The sequence below is a fragment of the Salvelinus fontinalis genome, chromosome 15 (genome assembly GCF_029448725.1).
Source record: "Salvelinus fontinalis isolate EN_2023a chromosome 15, ASM2944872v1, whole genome shotgun sequence".
Lineage (NCBI taxonomy): Eukaryota > Metazoa > Chordata > Actinopteri > Salmoniformes > Salmonidae > Salvelinus > Salvelinus fontinalis.
This window is the reverse complement of record NC_074679.1, coordinates 47,247,890-47,269,776: the sequence shown is the minus strand read 5'-3', so window position 1 is coordinate 47,269,776 and position 21,887 is coordinate 47,247,890. Positions and strand designations below refer to the sequence as shown.

Sequence of the window (21,887 nt, the reverse complement as noted above, 5' to 3'; positions counted from 1 at the left end):
AACGGAAAACGTCACAAAATGCCATCATAATATATGCACCAACTGTTCCAAAATGTTGCGGATGGAAAGCATATTGATTTCTGCGCATAAAAAAGAGCACGGGTCGGGTGTGATTTTTATCGGGATGGGACAGGAAACTTCCAGGGTTCTAGAAATGTTGCAGGATCAGGATATTTAGGGGGAAAAATTGGACAGGACAAGACGGGAAGAATAAATTTTCACTCCCGTGTCAACCTGAATATGATCCTATGTAGTAGCAGCACATCACATCATTTTGAACCAACAAAACACGTAATTGAATCATAGACCTTCGGACTTTTTGTATTGCTAGCAGTGTAGCCCTTAACCCATCTTGACCCACTAATGAAAGGTCATCCTCATCACCCTCATGATGTGGTAGTTAACAAGGTCAACACTGTTGAGGATGTGTCAAGTCCTAAAGGACAGCTAGCCTGTTAAAAAACAACGGTAACATTTTACATTTAGGTATAGCCAGTGGGCAGTGTGAGTTCTGATGACAACTGAACAAAACATATTTTGCTTCTACTGCTTAGAAGCAGACAGAGGTCAGAAAGCGATTGATATGCCTGATACTGTACCTGTCCTGTGTAAGCTGCTTAGCTGTGTTTTGAGCTCCTGTGGTGAGCTAAGCTCTCCTCTTCAGTCTGTGGTTCCTTTGATCTCCTCTGTATAGTAAATATGGTCTTATCTTTTATCTGGCTGAAATATGTGAAATAACTCTTGTGACGCTACCCCTTACGCTCTGTTGGCAACCTGGTTTAACCCTTGGATGGAGGTGGGGTTGTATTAACCCCCTGTTGGCAACCTGGTTTAACCCTTGGATGGAGGTGGGGTTGTATTAACCCCCTGTTGGCAACCTGGTTTAACCCTTGGATGGAGGTGGGGTTGTATTAACCCCCTGTTGGCAACCTGATTTAACCCTAGGATGGAGGTGTTAACCCCCTGTTGGCAACCTGGTTTAACCCTAGGATGGAGGTGTGCTTGTGTCAACCCCCTGTTGGCAGCCTGGTTTAACCCTAGGATGGAGGTGTGGCTGTGTTGGCAACCTGGTTTAACCCTAGGATGGAGGTGTGCTTGTGTTAACCCCCTGTTGGCAGCCTGGTTTAACCCTAGGATGGAGGTGTGCTTGTGTCAACCCCCTGTTGGCAACCTGGTTTAACCCTAGGATGGAGGTGTGGTTGTGTTGGCAACCTGGTTTAACCCTAGGATGGAGGTGATGGAGGTGTGGTTGTGTTAACACCCTGTTGGCAACCTGGTTTAACCCTAGGATGGAGGTGTGGCTGTGTTGGCAACCTGGTTTAACCCTAGGATGGAGGTGTGCTTGTGTTAACCCCCTGTTGGCAGCCTGGTTTAACCCTAGGATGGAGGTGTGGCTGTGTTGGCAACCTGGTTTAACCCTAGGATGGAGGTGTGGTTGTGTTAACCCCCTGTTGGCAGCCTGGTTTAACCCTAGGATGGAGGTGTGGTTGTGTTAACCCCCTGTTGGCAACCTGTTTTAACCCTAGGATGGAGGTGTGGTTGTGTTAACCCCCTGTTGGCAACCTGGTTTAACCCTAGGATGGAGGTGTGGCTGTGTTAACCCCCTGTTGGCAACCTGGTTTAACCCTAGGATGGAGGTGTGGCTGTGTTAACCCCCTGTTGGCAACCTGGTTTAACCCTAGGATGGAGGTGTGGTTGTGTTAACCCCCTGTTGGCAACCTGGTTTAACCCTAGGATGGAGGTGTGGCTGTGTTAACCCCCTGTTGGCAACCTGGTTTAACCCTAGGATGGAGGTGTGGTTGTGTTAACCCCCTGTTGGCAACCTGGTTTAACCCTAGGATGGAGGTGATGGAGGTGTGGTTGTGTTAACACCCTGTTGGCAACCTGGTTTAACCCTAGGATGGAGGTGTGCTTGTGTTAACCCCCTGTTGGCAACCTGGTTTAACCCTAGGATGGAGGTGTGGTTGTGTTAACCCCCTGTTGGCAACCTGGTTTAACCCTAGGATGGAGGTGTGCTTGTGTTAACCCCCTGTTGGCAACCTGGTTTAACCCTAGGATGGAGGTGTGCTTGTGTTAACCCCCTGTTGGCAGCCTGGTTTAACCCTAGGATGGAGGTGTGCTTGTGTTAACCCCCTGTTGGCAGCCTGGTTTAACCCTAGGATGGAGGTGTGCTTGTGTTAACCCCCTGTTGGCAGCCTGGTTTAACCCTAGGATGGAGGTGTGCTTGTGTTAACCCCCTGTTGGCAACCTGGTTTAACCCTAGGATGGAGGTGTTAACCCCCTGTTGGCAACCTGGTTTAACCCTAGGATGGAGGTGTGGTTGTGTTAACCCCCTGTTGGCAACCTGGTTTAACCCTAGGATGGAGGTGTGGTTGTGTTAACCCCCTGTTGGCAACCTGATTTAACCCTAGGATGGAGGTGTGGTTGTGTTAACCCCCTGTTGGCAACCTAGTTTAACCCTAGGATGGAGGTGTGGCTGTGTTGGCAACCTGGTTTACCCCTAGGATGGAGGTGTGGCTGTGTTGGCAACCTGGTTTAACCCTAGGATGGAGGTGATGGAGGTGTGGTTGTGTTAACACCCTCTAAGATGGAGGTGATGGAGGTGTGGTTGTGTTAACCCCCTGTTGACAACCTGGTTTAACCCTAGGATGGAGGTGTGGCTGTGTTGGCAACCTGGTTTAACCCTAGGATGGAGGTGTGCTTGTGTTAACCCCCTGTTGGCAGCCTGGTTTAACCCTAGGATGGAGGTGTGGCTGTGTTGGCAACCTGGTTTAACCCTAGGATGGAGGTGTGGCTGTGTTAACCCCCTGTTGGCAACCTGGTTTAACCCTAGGATGGAGGTGATGGGGGTGTGGTTGTGTTAACACCCTGTTGGCAACCTGGTTTAACCCTAGGATGGAAGTGTGCTTGTGTTAACCCCCTGTTGGCAACCTGGTTTAACCCTAGGATGGAGGTGTGGTTGTGTTAACCCCCTGTTGGCAACCTGATTTAACCCTAGGATGGAGGTGTGGTTGTGTTAACCCCCTGTTGGCAACCTGGTTTAACCCTAGGATGGAGGTGTGGTTGTGTTAACCCCCTGTTGGCAACCTGGTTTAACCCTAGGATGGAGGTGTGGCTGTGTTGGCAACCTGGTTTACCCCTAGGATGGAGGTGTGGCTGTGTTGGCAACCTGGTTTAACCCTAGGATGGAGGTGATGGAGGTGTGGTTGTGTTAACACCCTGTTGGCAACCTGGTTTACCCCTAGGATGGAGGTGTGGTTGTGTTAACCCCCTGTTGGCAACCTGGTTTAACCCTAGGATGGAGGTGTGGCTGTGTTGGCAACCTGGTTTAACCCTAGGATGGAGGTGTGCTTGTGTTAACCCCCTGTTGGCAGCCTGGTTTAACCCTAGGATGGAGGTGTGGCTGTGTTGGCAACCTGGTTTAACCCTAGGATGGAGGTGTGGCTGTGTTGGCAACCTGGTTTACCCCTAGGATGGAGGTGTGGTTGTGTTAACCCCCTGTTGGCAACCTGGTTTAACCCTAGGATGGAGGTGTGGCTGTGTTAACCCCCTGTTGGCAACCTGGTTTAACCCTAGGATGGAGGTGTGGGTGTGTTAACCCCCTGTTGGCAACCTGGTTTAACCCTAGGATGGAGGTGTGGCAGTGTTAACCCCCTGTTGGCAACCTGGTTTAACCCTAGGATGGAGGTGTGGCTGTGTTGGCAACCTGGTTTAACCCTAGGATGGAGGTGTGGCTGTGTTAACCCCCTGTTGGCAACCTGGTTTAACCCTAGGATGGAGGTGTGCTTGTGTTAAACCCCTGTTGGCAGCCTGGTTTAACCCTAGGATGGAGGTGTGCTTGTGTTAACCCCCTGTTGGCAACCTGGTTTAACCCTAGGATGGAGGTGTGGCTGTGTTGGCAACCTGGTTTACCCCTAGGATGGAGGTGTGCTTGTGTTAACCCCCTGTTGGCAGCCTGGTTTAACCCTAGGATGGAGGTGTGCTTGTGTTAACCCCCTGTTGGCAGCCTGGTTTAACCCTAGGATGGAGGTGTGGCTGTGTTGGCAACCTGGTTTAACCCTAGGATGGAGGTGATGGAGGTGTGGTTGTGTTAACACCCTGTTGGCAACCTGGTTTAACCCTAGGATGGAGGTGTGCTTGTGTTAACCCCCTGTTGGCAACCTGGTTTAACCCTAGGATGGAGGTGTGGTTGTGTTAACCCCCTGTTGGCAACCTGTTTTAACCCTAGGATGGAGGTGTGCTTGTGTTAACCCCCTGTTGGCAACCTGGTTTAACCCTAGGATGGAGGTGTGCTTGTGTTAACCCCTCCTATGTTACCCCATCCTTATCCTTTTGACTCAGGATGACTACGTCTGGATGAGCCATTTTTTATAACAAAGCAAACCTACAGTTGACATTGTTCACAGTGTGGGTACAACTTGACTGTAAAGGGGCTGTAAGGTGCATGTGAGGCCACAGCAACTGTTCACAGAACTGTTCTATCATAGACACACATAATTCACAACCTTCTCTCCCAGGGAACATGGGAGTCATAAGGATGGATCTAATAGAATCAGCGTTGAGGAAAATTTGTTTCTGTAAACATGCCAAGTCCAATATGAGATTAGCCATGTGATAGGGGAAGTGCTGTTTCTACGCTGCTATCAGTGATACAGGTTTAGCAGAAAGTCGTCTCTGTGATTCGGTTACGTATTTTGTTTGTTCAAAATTATGTGATGTGCTGCTACTTAGGATCATGTTCGGCAGGGAAGCCATTAGGCCTACTGTGAGCGTTATTCTTTGGACAGTTAAGTTCTCTAGCCATATTGGGGTCTCTGTCTGTGTGTGTCTGTCTCCTGTGTGTGTCTGTCTCCTGTATGTGTCTGTCTCCTGTGTGTGTCTGTCTCCTGTGTGTGTCTGTCTCCTGTGTGTGTCTGTCTCCTGTGTGTGTCTGTCTCCTGTGTGTGTCTGTCTCCTGTGTGTGTCTGTCTCTGTGTGTGCGTGCGAGCGAGCGAGCGAGCGAGCGAGCAAGCCCAGGCGCTTATGGTGTGTGAAAACGGAGTGTAATTACGCCAGACATTAGCAGTGTGGGGAAATTATACGAGGGAACTAGTAATTTAGCAAGGAGGTCTACAGGGGGAAGGCTTCTAATGGGCAAGTGTCCCAAACGACTTAATTACAGCAGCTTAATTATCAACAACGAGCCAGAAGCACCCAAACACCATAACTCTCACACGTGATCCACACACAAACACAGCAAACACACACACATTCAACGTTTTTTTTTTTTTTTACTCTTTTCTACATTGTAGAATAATAGTGAAGACATCAAAAATATGAAATAACACATATCATGTAGTAACCAAAAAAGTGTTCAAATCACAATATATTTTATATTTAAGATTCTTCAAGTAGCCACCCTTTGCCTTGATGACAGCTTTGCAAACTCTTGGCATTCTCTCAACCAGCTTCACCTGAAATGCTTTTCCAACCATCTTGAAGGAGTCCCCACATATGCTGAGCACTTGTTGGCTGCTTTTCCTTCACTCTGCGGTCTGATCCCAAACCATCTCAATTTGGTTGAGGTCAGGGGATTGTGGAGGCCAAGTCATCTGATGGAGCATTCCATCACTCTCCTTTTTGGTAAAATAGCCTTTCCTGTTGAAAAACAAATGATAGTTGCACTAAGACCAAACCAGATGGGATGGCGTATCGCTGCAGAAGGGTGTGGTAGCCATGCTGGTTAAGTGTGCCTTGAATTCAAAAACATTACAGACCGTGTCACCAGCAAAGCACCATCACAACTCCTCCATGCTTTACGGTGGGAAATACACATGCAGAGATTATCCGTTCACCCACACCGCGTCTCACAAAGACACGGCGGTCGGAACCAAAAATCTCAAATTTAGACTCAAGACCAAAGGACACATTTCCACCGGTCTAATGTCCATTACTCGTGTATCTTGGCCCAAGCAAGTCTCTTCTTTTTATTGGTGTCCTTTAGTATTGCTTTCTTTGCAGCAATTTGACCATGAAGGCCTGATTCACGTCTCCTCTGATCAGTTGATGTGTCTGTTGAGCATTTATTTGGGCTGCAATTTCTGAGGCTGGTAACTCTAATGAACTTCTCATCTGCAGCAGAGGTAACTCTGGGTCTTCCATTCCTGTGGTGGTCCTCATGAGAGCCAGTTTCATCATAGCGCTTGATGGTTTTTGCGACTGCACTTGAAGAAACTTTCAAAATTCTTGACATTTTCCGTATTGACTGACCTTTATGTTTTAAAGTAATGATGGACTGTCGTTTCTCTTTGCTTATTTGAGCTGTTCTTGCCATAATATGGACATAGCTTTTTACCAAATAGGGCTATCTTCTGTATACCACCCCTACCATGTCACAACACAACTGATTGGCTCAAACGCATTAAGAAGATAAGAAATTCCACAAATTAACTTTTAAGAAGGCACACCTGTTAATTGAAATGCATTCCAGGTGACTACCTCATGAATCTGGTTGAGAGAATGCCAAGTGTGCAAAGCTGTCATCAAGGCAAAGGGTGGCTACTTGGAAGAATCTAAAATCTGAAATATATTTTGATTTAACACTTTTTTGGTTGCTACATGATTCCATGTGTGTTATTTCATAGTTTTGATGTCTTCACTATTATTCTACAATGTAGAAAATAGTACAAAATAAAGAAACACCCTTGAATGAGTAGGTGTTCTAAAACCTTTGACCGGTAGTGTGTGCAATACACATGCTGCACCCACACACCTCTGTGTCTGTTAAACAAAGTCTGAGAAGTCATCACAGACAAATAATCACTGGACTACTCCGCCTTGGACAACACTTACACAACTACCAGCATGCAACAGTACTGCCACAGGAACGGGAAGGAATGTCCAGTGGGACAGTGTTGCTACCTCTTATCATACAATAACTGGGTTAAAATTGTAGTGAAATCCACTCCGAAGGAAGATATAATGACTTCTGCCCTCACATATCTGATAGCGTTTACCTCACACAACTATTACCATTTAATGACTGGTTAGATAGAAGCAATCTATGAAGGATTGTATGAGTGGATGTGTGTGTATGTGTTGCAATTTAGGTGTCATGTATGTAGGCCTACAGTAGCTGCCTTATATTGATAAATTGCCTGATTCCATTTAGTTTTTTCTCAAATACCGTTTTCTCCGTTTCATTTGTCCAGGTTCCCGATAGCAAAATGATGATAACGGTTTTTGCTCTCAAAATCACACTTTTTAAATATAAAAGCAATATAAGTCCACAACAATGCTTAAACCACATCAGGAGACTTTTGAGGTCTGGGAAAAATATAAGAAATGTGGCTTTGAGGTGTAGTTAGGCTACCCTTTAATCCAAGTGCGCACCAGCAAGAGACCGTTGTTTGGTTAGCGATGTTTTTGTAGCGCTCATGTGATTGCATAGTTTTCAAAGCAAATGGCCACTGAATTGATGCAAATAATCATGATATCATTCTGCCAGGTAGGCACAGGTTACTTTGTAGTTCACATTTAATTGAGAAGGTTTTTGGGAAAGCTTTTCCATATCTGCTAGCAGAAGGTTGTCATTAGCATCATCGCTAACGGCTGTACAAAGTAGAGGTCGACCGATTTATGATTTTTCAATGCCGATACCGATTATTGGAAGACCAAAAAAGCCGATACCGATTAATCGGAAGATTAAAAAAAAAAATGTGTGTGTCTGTCTCCTGTGTGTGTCTGTCTCCTGTGTGTGTACAACAATACTGAATGAACACTTATTTTAACTTAATATAATACATCAATAAAATCAATTTAGCCTCAAATAAATAACGACACATGTTCAATGTGGTTTAAATAATGCAAAAACAAAGTGTTGGAGAAGAAAGTAAAAGTGCAATATGTGCCATGTAAGAAAGTTAACGTTTAAGTTCCTTGCTCAGAACATTAGAACATATGAAAGCTGGTGGTTCCTTTTAACATGAGTCTTCAATATTCCCAGGTAAGAAGTTTTAGGTTGTAGTTATTATAGGAATTATAGGACTATTTTTCTCTATACGATTTGTATTTCATTAACCTTTGACTATTGGATGTTCTTATAGGCACTTTAGTATTGCCAGTGTAACAGTATAGCTTCCATCCCTCTCCTCGCCGCTACCTGGGCTCGAACCAGGATCACATTGACAACAGCTACCCTCGAAGCAGCGTTACCCATGCAGAGCAAGGGGAACAACTACACCAAGTCTCAGAGCGAGTGACGTTTGAAACGCTATTAGTGCGCACCCCGATAACTAGCTAGCCATTTCACATCGGTTACACCAGCGTAATCTCGGGAGTTGATAGGCTTGAAGTCATAAACAGCGCAATGCTGTTTATGCAAAGAGCTGCTGGCAAAACGCACGAAAGTGCTGTTTGAATGAATGCTTACGAGCCTGCTGGTGCCTACCATCGCTCAGTCAGACTGCTCTATCAAATCATAGACCTAATTATAACATAACACACAGAAATACGAGTCTTAGGTCATTAATATGGTCGAATCCGGAAACTATCATCTCGAAAACAAAACATTTATTCTTTCAGTGAAATACGGAACCGTTCCGTAAGTCTAAATATTCCTGTTACATTGCACAACCTTCAAAGATATGTCATAGTTACGGAAAATTCGGGCAAATTAGTTCGCAATGAGCCAGGCGGCCCAAAATGTTGCATATACCCTGACTCTGCGTGCAATGAACGCAAGAGAAGTGACACAATTTCATCTGTTTAATATTGCCTGCTAATCTCGATTTCCTTTAGCTAAATATGCAGGTTTAAAAATATATACTTCTGTGTATTGATTTTAAGAAAGGCATTGATGTTTATGGTTAGGTACACGTTGGAGCAACGACAGTTCTTTTTCGCGAATGCGCACTGCATCGATTGTATGCAATGCAGGACACGCTAGATAAACTAGTAATATCTTCACCTATGTGTAGTTATAACTAGTGATTATGATTGATTGATTGTTTTTTATTAGATAAGGTAAGTTGCTAGCTAGCAACTTACCTTGGCTTCTTACTGCATTCGCGTAACAGGCGGGCTCCTCGTGAGGCAGGTGGTTAGAGCGACTCTTATGACTCTTAAATAAAGGTGTTAAAAAATAATTAAAATAAAATAAAGATTTCCGATTGTTATGAAAACTTTAAATCGGCCCTAATTAATCGGCCATTCCGATAAATCGGTCGACCTCTAATATGTACTGTACAATGTATCCATATTGTAATGTATGTGCAATATGCATTTTAATCTATATAAACACAAGTGTGTAGGTGGGTGTGCCTGGGTATGACTACGAGCATGCATGTCTATGCGGACACACATGGACACACGCACGCACACACAGATTTCACACACACACACACACACACACACACACACACACACACACACACACACACACACACACACACACACACACACACACACACACACACACACACACACACACACAAGCACATACACGCACCAGCACACATGTCTCTATTAGCAGTAGTGGCATAACACCACCTATCCTTCATGGCTCATATCTATGCAAAGCCGGGGTCCTGCCAATCAGTCACCCCGCTGACACAGAGCCCCACCTCCCCAATTAGAGCTGACAGAGCAAGATTATGAGGTGGCCCACCCCCACCCACCCACCTGCCTACGTGTCAATCACGAGCCTGGGCATCCGCACGCCTGTTTACTGTCAGATCCCATCTACGTCTGTCAGACGCCACGGCAACCGTCACCGAGGGAAGAGAGCAGGGTGGAAGAGGAGTTAGGGAGGCAGGGGGTGGAGAGGAGATCTGATCTGAATTAACCATGCTGCTCCCCACAGACTGGCCATACTTTTAATTCATTAAAGGGATGAGAGGAGAAGGGGAAAGATGGAGAGAGTGAGACAGAGAGCGGGGAAGGGAGGGAAAGAGGGTGGGGGAGCGTTTAACACCCTGAGCAGGATTGTCTTTGAAAGTTTTGGAGTGATATTTCCTTCCTTCTCTTCCCTGCCAACCATCCCCTGGTCCTGTCTCTCTCCCTCTGTCTTCTCTCAGAGGTGGAAGCTGTCTCTGAGGGAGAACACGCTGTCTTGTGGGACCTCTCAAGTGACTATTGAACACTGGTCTGTATGACGATGAGTAGGATATTCCACTCCTTGACAATCCTTGTCATTCCAAACATTGCATGACAAGGAGTGACAAGAAGTGGAATGTTAGCACAACAGACTGGTTTTCTCGTGCTACCACATATGTTGGGTTCCCTCATAAATGGTAACTGGAAGAAAAGGAGATATAGAATCTGGTACATACAGAAAAGATGGTCGTTATCACATGGTACCTGCATGGGGTTATTTGCACTTTAATGACTTGAATAGCTAACATTGAACCTGAAATTGTTCCCTGTCTATTGTAGTATAAAGGTCAAGATGCTGGTCCCATTGTGAGACCAGTGTGTGAGCGTACGTGTGTTTCAGGGTAGTTAGGGGTTTTAAGCTGTGGCCTGTGTACACAGTATGTAAATGTGTGTGTTTGTGCGTTCTCGCGGGCATTAAGCAGTGCTCTGTTTACACTTATGCAAATAAGGATGTGTGTGTGTGTGTGTGTGTGTGTGTGTGTGTGTGTGTGTGTGTGTGTGTGTGTGTGTGTGTGTAGCCATGGGCCCTTGGTCCCTGGTGTCTCTGTTCTGTGTTGGGGCCCCAGTGTGAACCCTAACTAATCCCTGACGGGGGCTTGATGGGGTCTCGGCCGGGGCCACTGCCAGAATTACAGGGCCACAGAGTCAACCCTCAGGAGAGAGGAGGAGAGAGATGGAGAGAAAAATGAAGGAGAGAGTGAAGAGGGAGCAGGAGAGAGGGCCAGAGAGGGATGGAGGAGAGGGGACAGGAGAGAGGGCCAGACTGGGATGGAGGAGAGGGGACAGGAGAGAGGGATGGGGGAAAGGGGACAGGAGAGAGGGATGGAGGAAAGGGGAAAGGAGAGAGGGATGGGGGAAAGGGGACAGGAGAGAGGGATGGAGGAAAGGGGACAGGAGAGAGAGATGGAGGAAAGGGGACAGGAGAGAGGGATGGAGGAAAGGGGACAGGAGAGAGGGATGGGGGAAAGGGGACAGGAGAGAGGGATGGGGGAAAGGGGACAGGAGAGAGGGATGGGGGAAAGGGGACAGGAGAGAGGGATGGGGGAAAGGGGACAGGAGAGAGGGATGGGGGAAAGGGGACAGGAGAGAGGGATGGGGGAAAGGGGACAGGAGAGAGGGATGGAGGAAAGGGGACAGGAGAGAGGGATGGAGGAGAGGGGACAGGAGAGAGGGATGGAGGAGAGGGGACAGGAGAGAGCCACTGATGGGGATGAGGGGGTAAGAGCAGTTGCCCATCGGAGGCACGTCCACCACTGACACACACCAGAGGAGGCTGGTAGGAGGAGCTATAAGAGGATGGGCTCATTGTAATGGCTTAAATGGAACGGTGTCAAACACATCAAACAAATGTAAACCACATGTTTGACTCTGTTCTATTAATTCCATTCCAGCCATTACAATGAGCCCGTCCTCCTATAGCTCCTCCCACCAGCCTCCTCTGACACACACATATACATAAACACACTAGGCATTCATGCACCTGAGGGTATTCTGTTGATGTACTACTGTTGATGCGCTTCTGATGTACTGTACCAGTCAAAAGTTTGGACACACCTAATCATTCTCGGGTTTTTCTTTATTTTGACTTTTTTCTACTTTGTAGAATAATAGTGAAGACATCAAAACTATGAAATAACACATATGGAATCATGTAGTAACTAAAAAAGTGTGAAACAAATCAAATTATATTTTATATTTGAGATTCTTCAAAGTAGCCACCCTTTGCCTTGATGACAGCTTTGCACACTTTTGGCATTCTCTCAACCAGCTTCATGATGTAGTCACCTGGAATGCATTTCAATTAACAGGTGTGCCTTGTTAAAGGTTAATTTGTGGAATTTCTTTCCTTCTTAATGTGTTGAAACAACAACATCATTAAAATAAGACATAAAGGTCAGTCAATCCAGGAACATTTCAAAAAATTTGAACATTTCATAGAGTCCTTTGGTCTGATGATTCCAAATTTGAGACTGTTGGAAAAGCATTCCAGGTGAAGCTGGTTGAGAGAATGCCAATGGCAAAGGTTGGCTACTTTGAAGAATCTCAAATATAAAATATATTTAGATTTGTTTCACTTTTTTGGTTACTACATGATTCCATATGTGTTATTTCATAATTTTGATGTCTTCACTATTATTCTACAATAATGTATGTATTGGTAATGTATGTATTGGTAATTTACAGAGATAGTAGCTGTATCATGAACATATTCCCTATGATACCATGTCGCAAGCAGCACTCATAATCAGAAATGTACAGGTTGTAAGTATTTCTGTTGGACATGTTCACAGCAGCAGTATTAGAGGCCTGTTCGCTATGTATTTATTAAGCGCAGTCTGATACAGAGCCCAAGTGCCTGCCTCTCACTCACTCACTCACTCACTCACTCACTCACTCACTCACTCACTCACTCACTCACTCACTCACACCACATCAACCTTTAATCCATATCTTATACTTTTCTTATATTTAGTGTGTTCTTTCTTCCCATATGGCAATGAACACTGACAAATATCTCAAATGCTCATAATGCTTTATTGATGAAGTATTCCACAGAATTTAAATTTTAACCAAAGCCAGCCGACAGTATTTACTTTTCCATCTGTGTTGCATTCTGACTTCTTCAGTTCGATGTCTGGGATGTACGCCATGTGATTTTCTTTGCCATGTGCCTTTTTTGACAGATTTTCTCTTTCTTTCTCCCTCTGTTTCTTTTCGTTATAGTTCCTTGTCACCTCGTCCAGGTGGGCTTTCACCCTCTCCTTATTCTTCCTCACTTCTTCCTTACTCTCTGCTTTTCTAGCTCTGAGCAGCTCTTTCACTTTGTTCTTCTCCAATATCTCTCTTTCCTTCCTCTTCTTCTTCTCTAACTTTGCCCTGACTCTCTGGGCAGTTTTAGTTTCCTTCTGAAAGAGAAAGTCCATACATGTTAATCAGTGATCTGAGATATTATTATTAGTCATTCTCCAGCATGCAGTCAACTTAATCTATTGAATCTGATAGTATAACCATTAGGAGGTGACTTGTGACCTCCCTGAAGTGTGACTGGTTAAATGGAGTACTGTACCTGTGGCTGCTCTTGCTCTCCGAACCTCAGGGCAGTCTGCATCTGGTACAGCTTTATGTATGCCTCTTTCATCCTCTCCACCATATCTTTCTTCTCTATTTCACATCTGTCTTTCTCCCTTTGCATTTTCTCAATTTCACTATTCGTTCTCTCCCGCTCCCCTGTAATCTCCAACTTCTCCATTTCCATCACTCTCTTTTCCATCTCCCATCCCTTCTTCTCTTGTCCATGCAGGCAAAGAATCCTCATATTTTCTCCTTCCAGAGCCTCTATCGCTCTTTCCTTTTCTCTCAACTCAATCATCCACTCCTCTGCTGCCTGTGTGCTACTTCTATTAATCTCCTCCTTCTCCGTCATCCATCTTTCCCCCTGTTGATCCCAGATTCTTTGTAGGCCAGCCTTGGCCTTGGCCCATCTCCCCCTGTCCTCCTTCCAGCCTAGTAAGGTCTGATTCCTCTCCAGGTCTGCTTTGGCCAAATCTGTCTTCAAACCATTTCTTATGAGGTTCCATCCATTCCTCTCTCTCACCCTCTCCTTCACCACCCTTTCATTCTCAGCTAACAGCCTCTCCTTGTCCACTCTCAACTTCCGTAACTTGGCCAAGGACATGTTCACCTTTGACATCTTGTCCACCAACGCTTGTCTGTCGGCCGCTGCACTTTCTCTGTGTTTGTCCAACACATCTCGCTGCCTTTCATTCTCTGCTAACAGCCTTGTGTTCTCCACGGTCAACTTCCCTATCTTGGCCAAGTGCAGTATGTTCTGCATAGTCACCTTTGTCATATTGACTTCTAGATTTTCTTTGTCTGCCTCTAAGCTTTCTCTCTGTTTCTTCAATATTTCTCTCTCCCTTTCATTCTCAGATAACAGCTTAGTACTCTTCACTGTCACCTCTCCTATCTCGGCCAAGTTCAGTATGTTCTGCACCTTCAGCTTTGCCATCTTGAGCTCCATCTTCTTTCTGTCTGACACTATGCTTTCTCTCTGTTTCTCAAACGACTCTCTCTCTAGCTTCCGCTGGTTGCGGTGTACCTCAATAGAAGCCTCAGTCACCCTTAACTGCCTCAGCAGCTCTCCAATTAGCCTTTCTTTTTCTTTCTCTGGTTCCACCCTCACCTTGTTGACTTTCTCCAATACCTCTCTCTCCAGCTTCCATCGGTTGTGGTCTACCTTGTTACAAGTCTCAATCTCCTTTCTCATTCTAAGCAGCCCCTCCATTTCTCTTTGTCTTTCTTTATCTAGTTCCATCCTCATCTTGTTGCCTTTCTCCATCTCCTCACTTTCAGTCATCTTTTTCTCCGTCTCACTGACTCCTCTCTGCATCGATCTATATTCAGAAACATGTATTCCTTATTTTTTTTTTATTTTTTTTGTGTAATTTTCTTAAAACTGTTTGGCCATGCCTGTTTTCCAACTTCAGTTACCCTCAAGCTAATTCGTATAATTTCTTAAATGCTAATAAGTAGGCCTACTTTCACTGATTTGCTTAGAAGTCAAACACTTTTACACATGATTATTTTCTGACTCACCTGTTTCAGTGTCACCTCTCTTCCACGATTTATGTCCAGTTATGAAGATTTAATAAAGGTCATACACTTGAGGTTTTGATGTGGTGAATGGATATGCTGGTTGTTTTCTTTGGTTTGGAACTTCTTGTTGCCAAGTTCTAATTCGGAATTCTATGGTTGTAGCCAAGCCTAATTGTTGAGTCATAATGAGATTGGAATGTTGGCTTGAATTCTTTATTATGGCCAAAAATCTCAGAATTCTGAAGATTTTAGAATTATTTTACAGAATTCTTGTTTGTGTCATACATTCTATATACCGGTACACAATTCTAGCCCATGGATGCTGTCTCAAAGTTATAAATCTTACATTCTCAGCCAAAGAAATGTTATCTATTTCAAAAAGATTCTAAATAAAGATGACTTTGTAAGTATTGGTTGTCATGGTGCCCTGAGGTAGTCCCGAAGCCACTCCTGCATTGTCTTGGCTGTGTGCTTAGGGTCGTTGTCCTGTTGCAAGGTGAACCTTCGCCCAGTCTGAGGTCCTGAGTGCTCTGGAGAAGGTTTTCATCAAGGATCTCTCTGTACTTTGCTCCTTTTATGTTTCCCTCGATCCTGACTAGTCTCTCAGTCCTTTTCGCTGAAAAACATCCCCACTGCATGATGCTGGCTCTACCATGCTTCACCGTATGGATGGTGGCAGGTTTCCTCCAGAAATGACGCTTGACATTTATGACAAAAAGTTCAATCTTAGTTTCATCAGACCAGATAATCTTGTTTCTCATGGTCTGAGAGTTTATAGGTGCCTTTTGGCAAACTCCAAGCGGGCTTTCGTGCCTCTTTTACTGAGGAATGGCTTCCGTCTGGCCACTCTACGATAAAGGCCTGATTGGTGGAGGGCTGCAGAGATGGTTGTCCTTTCTCCCCCGATTGCTCAGTTTGGCCTGGCAGCCAGCTCTAGGACGAGTCTTGGTGGTTCCAAACTTCTTCCATTTAAGAATGTTGGAGGCCACTGTGTTCTTGGGGACCTTCAATGCTGCAGAAATGTTTTGGTACCTTTCCCCAGATCTGTGCCTCGACATAATCCTGTCTCAGAGCTTTATGGACAAACTGTGGGACCTTATATAGACAGGTGTGCCTTTCCAAATCATGAATTTACCACAGGTGGACTACAATCAAGTTGTAGAAACATCTCAAGGATGATCAATCAAAACAGGATGCGCCTGAGCTCCATTTTGAGTCTCATTGCAAAGGGTCTGAATACTTAAGCAAGTAAGGTATTTATGTTATTTTGAAAAACAAAAAACATTTCTAAACTTTCAAAAAAACAGTTTGCGCTTTGTCATTATGGGGTATTGGTGTACATTACTGAGGATTTTATTTATTTAATCCGCTTTTGAATAAGGCTGTAACGTAACAAAATATGGAAAAAGTCAAGGGGTCTGAATTCTTTATTAAGGCACTATTTATTTAGCTATTTATTTATTTATTTATTTAACTATTTTTTGTTTTATTTTATGCACTTTGAGATTATCACAGTATAATGAAAAATACTTTACAAATGTAATTAATAATTATTATTAGTATTATTCTTCTGGAGGATACTGATAAAGAGCTCTAGGCCTGCGTGTCTGACGAATGTTTCTCACTCCCTGGCTGGTCCATTGACGTCTCCTCCACTCAAGCTACTCCTTTACTGAACTGTATCATCATGTAGAGGTGAAAGACCATTTTTCTCGCTATATTTTTTTTAAGCAACTTTGTCATTCTGTATGAAATGCTCCATTTGAAATATACCTATGATTATTATTCATTAACAATAAAAGGCCTTTCCATCATTTTTTTGAAAATGGTCATGTGTAGTTTTTCATGTATAGTCCATTCATTGAGATGTGTCTAGATTATTAGGGCTTTCCAAACCTGTTCCTGAAGAGCTACCGTCCTGTAGGTTTACACTCCAACTAATCTAGCACACTTTATTCTAATAATCAGCCGCTTGATAAGGTGAATCGGGTTAGTTACAACTGGGGTTGGAGAAGAAAAAACTACAGGAGGGTACTGTAGCTATTCAGGAACAGGTCTGGTCTAGATGTCTCTGTGTTTAAGGCCCTGTTACTGGGTTGATTATATGAGGATCTGGTATTTAGGAACAGTTTACCTGGAGACAGCCAACAGAGAGAGGGAGATAGTGAGGATCTGCATTAGCCAGGGAGCTGGGCCCGTACTCACAAAGCATCTCAGAGTAGGAGTGCTAATCTAGGATCAGGTCCCCACATTTTCACTCTTTGTGATCTACAAGGCTAAATTGATCCTAGATCAGCACTCCTATTGTGAGATGCTTTGTGAATACAGGCCCTGATGGTTAGGAACAGGGGTCCTGGAGACTGAGCCCAGTCCAGAGAGAGACAGAGGGAAGACCTGTATTGGCCAGGGCAGTTTGATGCCTTTAGCTAAATGATGGTGGCAGATGGAGGGATTGTTTTGGGAAGTTGTAATCCATCATGATTTCAGATGGACTCACAGCAGCGCTATGTTTATGGGGTTATGGTCTGGAGCTGTGATTGATGTGATGTGGAGGCTGGTGTAGTGTGTGTTAGAGGTCGACCGATTAGGATTTTTCAACGCCGATACCGATTATTGGAGGACCAAAATAGCCGATACCAATTAATCGGTCTATTTATTTATTTATTTATTTATTTATTTGTAATAATGACAATTACAACAATACTGAATGAACACTTATTTTAACTTAATATAATACATCAATAAAATCAATTTAGCCTCAAGTAAATAATGAAACATGTTCAATTTGGTTTAAATAATGCAAAAACAAAGTGTTGGAGAAAGTAAAAGTGCAGTATGTGCCATGTAAGAAAGCTAACGTTTCAGTTCCTTGCTCAGAACATGAGAACATATGAAAGCTGGTGGTTCCTTTTAACATGAGTCTTCAATATTCCCAGGTAAGAAATTTTAGGATGTAGTTATTATAGGAATTATAGGACTATTTCCCTCTCTACCATTTGTATTTCATTAACCTTTGACTATTGGATGTTCTTATAGGCACTTTAGTATTGCAAGTGTAACAGTATAGCTTCCGTCCCTCTCCTCGCTCCTCCCTGGGCTCGAACCAGCAACACAACGACAACAGCCACCCTCGAAGCAGCATTACCCATGCAGAGCAAGGGGAACAACTACTAGAAGGCTCAGAGCGAGTGATGTTTGAAACGCTATTAGCGCGCGCTAACTAGCTAGCCATTTCACTTCGGTTACACCAGCCTCATCTCGGGAGTTGATAGGCTTGAAGTCATAAACAGCGCAATGCTTGACGCACAACGAAGAGCTGCTGGCAAAACGCACAAAAGTGTTTACACACCTGCTTCTCCCTACCAACGCTCAGTCAGATACTTAGATACTTGTATGCTTGTATGCTCAGTCAGATTATATGCAACGCAGGACACGCTAGATAATATCTAGTAATATCATCAACCATGTGTAGTTAACTAGTGGTTATGATTGATTGTTTTTTATAAGATAATTTTAATGCTAGCTAGCAACTTACCTTGGCTTACTGCATTCGCGTAACAGACAGTCTCCTTGTGTAGTGCAACGAGAGAGAGGCAGGTCGTTATTGCGTTGGACTAGTTAACTGTAAGGTTGCAAGATTGGATCCCCCGAGCTGACAAGGTGAAAATCTGTCGTTCTGCCCCTGAACAAGGCAGTTAACCCACCGTTCCTAGGCCGTCATTGAAAATAAGAATGTGTTCTTAACTGATTGCCTAGTTAAATAAAGGTATAAAAAAATATATATATATAAAAAAATTTTTTTATGAAAACTTGAAATCGGCCCTAATTAATCGGCCATTCCGATTAATCGGTCGACCTCTAGTACAAAGTGTAGACATGCACCTGCATCACATACAACACACAGAGACAGGTGCATTCCAGTGCCGTTTCAGGAAGTTGCAGGAAAACATGAATCACTGATGCATTTTGTTCATGTTTTATGATCGGGCATGTGAATGCATTTTCTAATACGTTCAATACACTTAGTTGATGTCCTACTAAATTCAATAAATTTTTTAATATTGTTAAATTCCGTTTTAATGTCTGGATTCCGTGACTTTGTTCGGGTTCTCCACAACATGGATTTTATAGGGTCCTACTAACATTCCTGTCAAAAGTTATTCACCTCTATAACATAGACTTCAATGTACTTGTAAATCAGTCAAATTTGGGGTAAAATCCATTTAAATTCAGTCAATTCCAGAAGTAAACTGACATTTCTATTTCAATTCAAATTTTCCTCATTAAAAAGCAATTGAATTGGAATTGACACCAACCCTGAATACAGTATATAAATTGTGCGTTTTTTAATTGAATGTAAAGTATTTACATGTGTACTGTAGGTTAAATATTTCCAAATTACGGTTGGTTGGTTGGACTAATTTCTACATCAGCTGTCATGTGGACCCATCTGTTCTTCAGCCCCTCAACACTGTAAGCCCCCCTCTCTACTCCATTGCCCTTTCCTGTCCCATCCCCCCATCCATCCCTTCTCCTCTCCCCTATCCACTCCAGCTGAGTACACACAGGCATTTGTAGTCTACTCCGTTGTTACTATTGCAGCGCTCCTTTGATAATGGCATGTCCCATTAACCAACATGCACCTGACTCCTGAGGGCTGAGGGGCCTATAGAGGCAGTGGTAACAGAGAGAGTGAGTTTGTTTGTGTGTGAGGCAGAGACAAAGGGCACAAACATACAGCAAAACAAACAACCATCCTCCCACCTCCTCCCCTCTTCAGCAGCAGACAGGAAGGAACAACATTCAGCCTGTGTTCCCCCTCTGCATCCTCTCTCCATTCTGCTCTTTTTCAATTGAATACACACAACACCCCAAGGCCAAATGGCCTTCGCTGTGGTTAAGACAATGGCTATTCAACATTCACACAATCCCGTGGCAAAGGTTGGCATTCTACATCTACATCCACTAACATCAGTCATCTGACCCTGGCTTTGACTGTGGTTTGATTTGGTGAGGTACCAGTTCCATTCAACACTAGAGTCAAAGTCACTCTCAGACACTTGGTTTCTTGTTGCACATACATTAGAACATATTTTCAGCCTCCAGCTCTCTAAAATCTGAATTCCCAATCAACCTCAGGACCACAGCCATTACGGTGATACTGTAGCTGTCTATCTTTATTTAGTGCTTTCTGATTGGCTGGGTGGACATGTGGTATGTACAGCATTTGGCTTCCACCCCTCTAATCTTCTCAGATCTACAGAAGTGGCTAGAGAGTAAAGGGTTGATTTGGCATTCAGCATTAGGTGTGTCCCTCTGTAGGGTGTGATTGGTACAGCCTCTGGGTCACATGTGTTTGGGTCAGCTCCCGCTCCCTCAGGCTGGCTGATGCAACGCCAGTGAAACTATAGCCCAACTTCCCTTCAATCCCCTGGCTCTGGAGGACGTCTGTCGCCTCAGTCAAGGCGAGGTTTCCTCGCTCTCCCGCTCTCTCTCTCCGTTCGTCTCTATCCTTGTCAGCGTCCCTCCCTGAATTTAACAGCCTTGTGAATTGGGCTTGCTGACGTAAATGTTCTCTCCAGGCTGCAGCCTGGAGCAAAGTGGATAAGTTAAAATACTAGCATCCTGTCTGTCTGTATTAGTGTTGTCACGATACCACCATTTTACTAATGATACAATACCAGGTCAAGTATCACAGTGGGGAAAAAATCTGTGGTCTAGCGTCCTGTTCGCCCCCGTCCCCCGTACGCTTGTTCCCATTTTCTAAACGTTCTGCTCATGTGCTAAGCAAATATCTGTCACTGAAATTCACACTTTCACACAAATTCACATTTAACGTCAAACTGTTCAGTGTACAATAGAATACTGCATAGAATGGCTGATTTGCTCATATTTGCAAAGGCCTACCTGTAGCCGATGTGAGCAAGACCTTTAAACAGGTCAACATTCACAAGGCCGCAGGGCCAGACGGATTAACAGTGTACTCAAAGCATGCGCGGACCAACTGGCAAGTGTCTTCACTGACATTTTCAACCTCTCCCTGACCGAGTCTGTAATACCTATCTATGTTTCAAGCAGACCACCATAGTCCCTGTACCCAAGAAAGCGAAGGTAGCCGGCCTAAATGACTACCGCCCCGTAGCACTCACGTTGGTAGCCATGAAGTGCTTTGAAAGCCTGGTCATGGCTCACATCAACACCATCATCCCGGAAACCCTAGACCCACTCCAATTCGCATACCGCCCCAACAGATCCATGGATGATGCAATCTCAATCGCACTCCACACTGACCTTTCCCACCTGGACAAAAGGAACACCTATGTGAGAATGCTGTTCATTGACTACAGCTCAGCGTTAAACACCATAGTGCCCACAAAGCTCATCACTAAGCTAAGGACCCTGGGACTAAACGGCAACTGGATCCTGGACTTCCTGACGGGCCGCCCCCAAGTGGTAAGGTTAGGCAACAACACATCTACCACGCTGATCCTCAACCGTGGGGCCCCTCAGGGGTGTGTGCTCAGTCCCCTCCTGTACTCCCTGTTCACCCACAACACCATTATTAAGTTTGCTGACGACACAAGAGTGGTAGGCCTGACCACCGACAACTATGAGACAGCCTATAGGGAGGAGATCAGAGACAACAACCTCTCCCTCAACGTGAGCATGACAAAGGAGCTGATCGTGGACTTTTCACATCGACAGGCTGTAGTGGAGCGTGTCGAGAGTTTCAAGTTTCTTGGTGTCCACATCATCAAAAAACTACCATGGTCCAAACATACCAAGACGGTCGTGAAGAGGGCACGACAACGCCTTTTTTTTCACCCTCAGGAGACTGAAAAGATTTGGCGTGGGTCCCGAGATCATCAAAAAGTTATATAGATGCACCATAGATGCATCCTGACCGGTTGCATCACCGTCTGGTATGGCAACTGCTTGGCATCCGATAGTGCGTACAGCTCAGTACATCACTGGGGCCTATGCTTCCTGCCATCCAGGACCTATATACTAAGCGGTGTCAGAAATTGTCAAAGACTCCAGTCACCCAAGTCATAGACTGTTCTCTCTGCTACCGCACGGCAAGCGGTACTGGAGCGCCAAGTCTAGGTCTAAAAGGCTCCTTAACAGCTTTTACCCTCAAGCCATAAGACTGTTGA

The 21,887-nt window shown here is 44.5% G+C and overlaps 2 protein-coding genes across 2 annotated transcripts in view; one reads left to right on the top strand and one right to left on the bottom strand.

The window, feature by feature from the left end:
* crip2 (cysteine-rich protein 2) overlaps positions 1 to 21,887 on the top strand; it is a 68,507-nt gene that overhangs the window by 17,216 nt on the left and 29,404 nt on the right. The window lies entirely within an intron of this gene.
* On the bottom strand, positions 12,664 to 13,752 carry LOC129812078 (histone-lysine N-methyltransferase, H3 lysine-79 specific-like). The gene is made up of 2 exons (XM_055864027.1): positions 13,202 to 13,752; positions 12,664 to 13,040 (listed from the first exon to the last, which is right to left on the bottom strand). The coding sequence occupies exons 1-2, from the start codon at positions 13,556 to 13,558 to the stop codon at positions 12,669 to 12,671; spliced, it is 729 nt and encodes a 242-aa protein (XP_055720002.1). The 5' UTR covers positions 13,559 to 13,752; the 3' UTR covers positions 12,664 to 12,668.

Coding starts and splice junctions, on each gene's coding strand:
- LOC129812078 (XM_055864027.1), bottom strand. CDS start 13,558: ATGACGGAGAAGGAGGAGATTAATAGAAGTAGCACACAGGCAGCAGAG. Junction 13,041..13,201: donor GAGAGCAAGAGCAGCCACAG/GTACAGTACTCC, acceptor TTTCTCTTTCAG/AAGGAAACTAAAACTGCCCA.